Source organism: Nannospalax galili, unplaced genomic scaffold (assembly GCF_000622305.1).
Source record: "Nannospalax galili isolate Female #2095 unplaced genomic scaffold, S.galili_v1.0 scaffold440, whole genome shotgun sequence".
Taxonomy (NCBI): Eukaryota; Metazoa; Chordata; class Mammalia; order Rodentia; family Spalacidae; genus Nannospalax; species Nannospalax galili.
This window is the reverse complement of record NW_008347189.1, coordinates 1,437,860-1,445,888: the sequence shown is the minus strand read 5'-3', so window position 1 is coordinate 1,445,888 and position 8,029 is coordinate 1,437,860. Positions and strand designations below refer to the sequence as shown.

Below are 8,029 nucleotides of genomic sequence, written 5' to 3'. Positions count from 1 at the left end.
CACACACACAAAGACACACATATACATATATACAAACATAAGATAATTCAAAGTACAAAAACAAACAAACTGAAGCAGGTAGGAGACACATTCCTGATGATCCCAGCACTAGGGAGGCCAAGTAAGGAGACCAGGATCATTTGTAAAAGGGCCAAACAACACTAAATAAAATCCTCTCCTAAACTCCCACTATGAAGGAGAATGGGTACCAAGTCTCTTTGCACCTCCATTTTTCTCTTTTCCCAATATTTCAGTCTACTTGAAGATCAGGAGTAATGGAAAACATTTAAATTCTTTTTAATATTTTATTTATTTTTCTATGTGTGTGAGTGTATTGCTTGCATGCATGTAACTGCACTTGTGTCATACAATGCCTGCAGAAGTCAGAAAAGGGCATCAGATACCCTGGGATTGGAGTTACAAACGATTGTTACCCATGTGGGTACTGGGATCCAAACCTGGATCCTCTTCAAGAGCAACCAGTGCTCTTAACTGCTAAGCCATGTCTCCAGCCCCAGGAAAACATTTAAATTCCATTTCTGATTAACTCCTCTAGGCTGAGTGAATATCCCTTATCCAAAATGCATGGAACAAGAAGGGTCTCTGATTTAGGATTATTTTTTATCTTGGGGATGAGACTCAAGAATAAGAATAAATTTATATTTCACATACGCATTCTATATATAGTCTGACGGTAATTTTATACAATAATTTTACGCATCTACATGCTCACTACAAATCAGAAAATGCAGTCAGGTGCAGACTTTTACACTTATTGGTATCATAGCAGGACCCAAAAAATTTCAGAAAGTGGAAACTTTTCAGTAGAAATGCTCAGGCCGTAATTCCCTTTTTATTTAAAATCCTACACTGAAAAATATAATTTCGAATTTATACATTAATTTGGAAATCAGAGTTAAAATCAACAAACAAATTCTGTGCACAATTTCTTGACCACTACAGTGTAGGTTCAGAGCCATGTGCTGCTTACTAGCATGGGTACCATGAGAATGCCTTCTGTTACAAATGGGAATCTCACCTAACCTTGCAATTAACTCTACCTCAGCTTGTTTACAATATAAACACTCTTACCAAGCTTTGGCTCCTCCTGTAAACTAAACTTCAACCCCTCATGACCCTTCCTTGCCCCAACCCAGATTAACCTCTCTGCTTGTGCGTGTGCACGCGTGTTATGAAAATATCAGCACTGAAAGCAGCAAATGTTGTTGGAAGCAGTTTATGTTGAAAACGAGTGGGATTAGACTGATGACATCTGTCTGTGGTTGTGTATATGGTTCTGGGTAAAGGGGATCAGAAAGGGAAAATCCTTCTCTAAAAACACAGGTTCCTCATTCCTTTCCCATATCATGCTGGAGGTACTGTTTCAAAAAATATAGAGCAAGGTCTTTGTTCAAAGGATCAGTTCCAAGAGAACTCAAAAGGAGCAAGCTCCAATAACAGATTGGGTTCCCTTTGGATTTAACAGACTCTAAGGGTCAGGCCGTCTTTGCTCACGCACTGCTGTAATGTGGCATCTCTCTGACACAGTATATCTGTGGGCAATTGCTTAACCACTCTTGTATGCTAGTTATGCAGGAAATGGGGAAGATAATTACTACATGAAATATCTACTACATAAAATTAGACAAGTCAAAATATTCAAAGTACTTAGACTAGTGCCAGGAATATAAGGACCCTCCAGTAAACTATTATTTTTTTGCAGTGTCTTTTGTTTTTATACTTATGTGTAATAATGATATACTAATAAAGTTTATTTTAGTTTTGCAGGATTATCTACAACCTACATTCTAAATGACATTTTCTATTCTCTTTTATCTAAAATAAGTATGTAATCACTTATAAAATTTTGTAATTGGTCAAATCATTGATACATTCATTCATTAAATAATTAGTGAATTTCTGTTATGTGTCATGTACTGTTCTAAACACCTGGATATATTACACACACACACACACACACACACACACACACACACACACACAGCCCTTATGGAGCTTATAGACAATAGATAAAAGGCATAATACATAAGCACACTATACAATATTTGGGGATGTGAAAGAGAGAGAAAAGGAGACAAGGAGAGAGAAAAAAACCTTAGATGAAGATGGTCCTAAAACACTTTAAATTCAAAGTGTAGAACACAAGCACTCATTCCACAGTTCTTACCTTCAGATCTCGGTGAATTATGGGGGTCTTACACTGATGCAACCTTGCGACAGCTTCACAGGTATCACAGAAGATTTGTAACACTTCGGATTCAGTAAACCCTGTCTGCAGCTTCTTGTTCATCTGATTCACCACCTGCCCAGCTAAACAAAAGAAGCAATTCTGAGAGGACATGTTTCTAATGAAGTCTCACACAAATATACTCAGAAATGTCTTTACGGGTCCAGGATATGGAAGGTTGGCTTTCGCATAATTCTCACGTAAGGACACATACCCTATTGCATTAAGTCTGTGATATAATTTTCACATGTTACATCTCTGAGATCAGAACATAGTAAGATACATAATACTATTTGCTAAGTTTTTAGCAACAAAACATTTCTGAAATTGCTGTTTGCCTTATAATTAATGACATTATTATTTGATAAAATGGTTATTCATCACTATGTTTTATACTGGGGAAACAATGAAGAAAAATAAGATTTCTATTACCACAGAATTTACAAAGATAAAATGAATATCACAAATACATAACTACAATTTTTGTGATTCATATGAGGCAACTTAATAGAAAACTTGAATTTAGACTGGTAAAAAGGATGGGAGGAGAGGGTGTCAGCTTAGGCTCATCTAAAGAGGTGAGAACCGAACAATACTTAGGAATCAACAAGACAAACACTTAGGAGAATGTGCTAGTAATAATGAGTAGTATGTAGAAATGCCTACTGTTCAAAAAGGAATTTGATAAATAGGAATAACTTTTTTTAATTATTTATTTAATAACCACATGATTAGAAGAAGCATTTCATTACAGCATTAACATATTCAATAACAATTTCCAGAGCAAAGATGCATCTCTTTCAAAAATGGCTGTAAATTTTTAGGTTCACAGTTGAATTAATATAAATTATACAATACTGAACTCGCTATAAACTCTGTAAGACATAAAATTGAAAGGTTTTAATCTTTAAAAAAGATCTCCATTTCATTTTAAAATATATTTCATATAGAAAAACTCATTTTCAATGCTACTAACACTTAAGAAGTTTGCACATGCGTCTCTAATCTCTATGTATCTGATTATTACTAGTCACATCGGTTACTTTCCGAGATACTTGGCATCTGAGCATGGATATAAAATCAGGTAGATTTCAATGGTAATGTTTTTTACCTCTACTAACTAACATGAAGCAAATTTTTATGCTTCTTCGTCAAATATAATTCATTTATTTGTTGATTTTTTTTTGTATTTCATACAGAACATCCCAAACAATTCTTATTCATTTATATACCCACATGCCAAATGGAACCCTCCCACAGACTCCCCCCAACCCCAACACTGGAGCCCATATACTCTGTCATCCCTGTTACTGTCCACTGTGTTGTCAGCACCACTAGCCGTTCCCCAGTGCTTGTCCATCTGCTGAATCTAGTCAGCCTATCTAAAGTTTCTTCTTTTAGAAAGATCAGCTCTTCCTCATCTAGGATCAATCAGGTGTCAATATTTCTTTAAATGAGACCGGGGTCTGCTGTTCCTTTTCCCAGTTCTGTACTGGGTTACTGTCTGGGAGTCACTTGGGCCATCCTGGCCAACAACTCAAAGGAAGGTATCTCCTGTCTGGCATTATTTCTTGTTATGTAGCCTTTAGCAAGACACATGGACTCTTAAAGAATTACACTGATCCCTTTAATTTTTGGTTAAACATTCCTTTTGGGTATTTGACCATACAGTTGGACAAGACAAACCAATTTACTTTTACTCTTAAGGTCATTTGAGGATCTGTTCCTCAGGGGTCACATGGGCTTGGGAGGAGCCCCTGGATCCTTCCTTTTACCTATTCCATTTACGTGATGATAAGTCAAAGGTCCTGCTCGACCCTGGCTGGCTTCACTTGGAAGCATGGAGGAAAAATTTCCTCTGTGTTGACCCTCCTCTTTGTAGACTGGATACAGGTCCAAGTCCATTTGGTGGGGTCTCCATGGAATCCTTGACCAAGAGGAAAGGTGACTCACCACAGTTACAGGACATTTTAAGAGGTGGTCATAGTCCCCTGGAATTTAGGTGACCTAGGAGGGCAAGGAGCAAAAACCGTCCTGTATGTCCCTCTGACCAAATGAGTATAGGCCTCAAACTATGGCTGTTAAACATCCAAGAAGGTTGGTTCTACCAGTCTAGTACTTTTAATTACCATGTGCTATGTAGATAAAGCTTGGGCAAAGACCGATCGTTCACAGATAAACCTTGCCTAGACATATAATATATTCCTTGAGCTAGTTGTATGTATACTTTGTCAGTAGGTTGTTTGATTAATATGATTTCCTCTGGTGTTTTTTTAAACTAGCTAGGCATTATTTATCTCTCACATTGTCTAACCCTTCCACCATGGTTTCCACAATTAAAGTACACCCATTTTTCCCATTTCTCCTTTAACAATACCCTTCACCTATGGTCCCACCTCTCTTGAGATCCTTCTTTCCCTTTATTCCCAAGGTTCCTTGTATAACCCTCCCTCCCCATTTTTATTGATATCTCCCTTATTAACGCATGTTTCCCACTGTTCCTCTCTTTCAGATTCTTTCTTTTCCTTGACCTCCCTGTTTCCTTGCCATTATCCTGGGTCCTGTACTTATGACTGGATACATACTCACTTACAAGGATTTGGTGCTAGGATCCACATATGAGGGAGAACATATGTCAATTTTTTTTCTGAGTCTGTGTTACTTCACTTAGTATAACAGTTTCTAGTTCTATCCATTTACCTGCAAATTTCATGATTTCATCTTTCTTTACTGATGAGTAAAACTCTATCATATAAATGAATCACATTTTCATTATCCACTTGTCAGTTGAGGGACACTTAGGGTGCTTCCATTTCTTAGCTATTGTGAAAAAGTAGCAACAAACATGGATGTACAAGTGTCTCTGCAATAGGATTTCTTTGGGAATATACCGAGGAATTCTCTTGATCTTAGCCAGTCTGACTGGGGTAAGATGAAATCTTAAAGTGGTTTTAATTTGCATTTCCCTAATTATTAGTGATGTTGAACATCTTTTAAGATGCTTCTTAGCCATCTTTATTTCTTCTTTTGAGAACTCTCTGTTCAGCTCCTCGGCCCATCTTTTAATTGGGGAACTTCCTTTCTTGATCCTTTGTTTTCTGAGTTCTTTATATATTCTGGATGTTAAACCTCTGTCAGATGTGTTGTTGGTGAAGATTTTCTCCCATTCTGTGGGTTTTCTCTTCACTTCCTTGGTTGCTTCTTTTGATGTACAGAAGCGTTTTAGTTTAATGAGGTCCTATTTGTTGATTCTTGACCTTGTTTCCTGAGCAATGATGTCCGGTTTAGATAATCCTTTCCTACACCTATATCTTGTAGGATATTGCCAATGTTTTCTTCTAAGTTTCAGTTTCATGCTTCACATTGAGGTCTTTGATCCATTTGGAGTTGACTTTTGTGCAAGGTGAAATATAAAGGATTAGTTTCATTTTTCTACAGGTGGAGATCCAGTTTTGCCAGCACCATTTGCTGAACATGCTGTTCTTCCTCCAGTGAATATTCTTGGCCCCTTTGTCAAATACCAGGTGAATGAAATTGCATGTGCTCATATTTAGGTCTTCAATTTTGTTCCATTGATCTGCAGATCTATTCTTGTGCCAATACCATGTTGTTTTTATGACTATAGTGCTGTAATACAGCTTAAAATCTGGTATAGTAATTCCCCCCGGCATTGCTCTTAGTGTTCAGGGTTGTTTTGGCTATCCGAGGTCTTTTGTGCTTCCATATGAATATTAGGATGTTTTTTTTCCAACTCTGTGAAGAATGTCATGGGGATTTTGACTGGCATTGCATTGAATCTCTAAATGCCTTTTGGGAGGATGTTCATTTTCACAATATTAATTCTTCCAGTGCATGAGCACAGGAGGTCTTTACATCTGATGTCTTCCTCAATCTTAAAATTTTCATTGTAGAGCTCTTTAGTATCTTTGGTCAGGTTTATTCCAAGAATTTTTTTTTTTTAATGTTTATTCCAAGATTTTTAATTTTCTTTGCAGCTCTTGTGCAGTCTCTCTCTCTCTCTCTCTCTCTCTCTCTCTGATTGCTTGTTTTTGGTATATAAAAAGGCCAAAGACTTTTGTAGACTAATTTTGTAACCTGCCACTTTACTGAAAGTGTTTTTCATTTCTAGAAGTTTTCTGGTAGAATTTTTGGCATCTCTTAGATATAATCTGAAAAGGGGGATAATTTGATCTCTTCTTTTCCGATTACTCCTTTAATTTCCTTCTCTTGTCCTAATTGCTCTTGCAAGAGTTTCAAGCACTACGTTAAAAAGGAGTGAAGATAATGGACAGCCTTGTCTGGTTCCTGATTTTAATGGGAATGCTTCCAGTTTTTTTCCATTTAGAATGATGTTGGCTGTGGGTTTGTTGTATATGGCTTTAATTATGTTGAGTTATGTTCCCTCCAGTACAATTCCCTCTAGGACTTTGAACATAAATCCATGTTGAATTTTCTCAAAGGCCTTCTCTGCATCTATTGAAATGACCATGTGGTTCTTGTCCCTGAGTCCATTTATATGATTCATGACATTTATTGATTTACATATATTGAACCATCCCTGCACCTCTGGAATAAAGCCAAATTGATCAAGGTGGATAATCTTTCTGATGTGTGTCTGTATGCAGTTTGCAAGTATTTTGTTGAGAATTTTTGCATCTATGTTCATGAAAGATATGGGTCTATAGTTTTCTTTTTTGGTTGTATCTTTACCTAGCTTTAGTATTAGAGTGATGCTGGCTTCACAGAAGGAACTGGGAATTCTCCCTCCATTTCTATTTTTTTTTAATGAATTAAGTAGGATTGGATGTAGATCTTATTTAAATGTCTGGTAGAATTCTGCTGTAAATCCATCTGGTCCTGGGCTTTTTTTAGTCTGGAGGTTTTGTATTACTGTTTCAATTACCTTATATGTTATGGGTCTGTTTAAGCTGTTGATCTCTTCTTGGTTTAGTTTTGGTGGTTCCTATGCTTTTAGATACCCGTCCATTTATTTTAGGTTTTCGAATTTAGTAGCAGACAGGTTTTTAAAGTATGCCCTTATTCTGGATCTTTTTGGTGTTTGTTGTGATGTTTCCCCTTTCATCTCTGATTTTGCTGATTTGGAGGTGCTCTTTCTTTCTTTTGGGTAACTGCACTAGGGGTCTATCAATCTTGTTTATCTTTTCAAAGAACCAGCTCTTGCATTCATTGCTTCTTTGTATTGTTTTCTTTGCTTCTATTTCATTAATTTCTGCTCTGATTTTTGTTATTTCTTCTTGTCAGTTGGGTTTGGGTTTCATTTGTTGTTGCTTTTCAGGTGTCTTGAATTGCAATGTTAAGTCATTCACTCGTGTTCTTTCTGATTTTTTTAATGTAGGCACTTAGAACTATAAACTTCCCTCTAAGGACTGCTTTCAATGTGTCCCAGAAGTTTTGTTGTGTTGTATTGTCCTTTTCGTTTAGTTCCAGGAATACTTTTATTTCTTTCTTAACTTCTCCTCTGACCCATTCATCATTCAGGAGTTTCCATATGTTCATGTAGTTCCTAGGGTTTCTTCCAGTGTTGATTTTAAGCTTTATTGCATTGTGGTCTCATAGAATGTATGGAATTATTTCAATCTTTTTGTATTTGCTGAGGGTTGTTTTGTGCCCCAGCATATGGTCGATTTTGGAGAAAGTTCCATGGGGTACTGAATAGAAAGTATATTCTTTGGTGCTTGGGTGGAATATTTGGTAAATGTTCGTTAGGTCCATTTGATGTATGGTATTGTTTAACTCAGATGTATCTCTGTTAATTCTCTG

At 36.6% G+C, this 8,029-nt stretch overlaps 1 protein-coding gene across 1 annotated transcript in view; it reads right to left on the bottom strand.

The window, feature by feature from the left end:
* The window catches only part of Bmp2k (BMP2 inducible kinase), a 133,142-nt gene that overhangs the window by 67,325 nt on the left and 57,788 nt on the right, over positions 1-8,029 (bottom strand). The window contains exon 4 of the mRNA XM_008843694.3: positions 2,189-2,331. Coding sequence (XP_008841916.1) covers positions 2,189-2,331 — 143 coding nt within the window. The remainder of the gene's footprint in view (positions 1-2,188; positions 2,332-8,029) is intronic.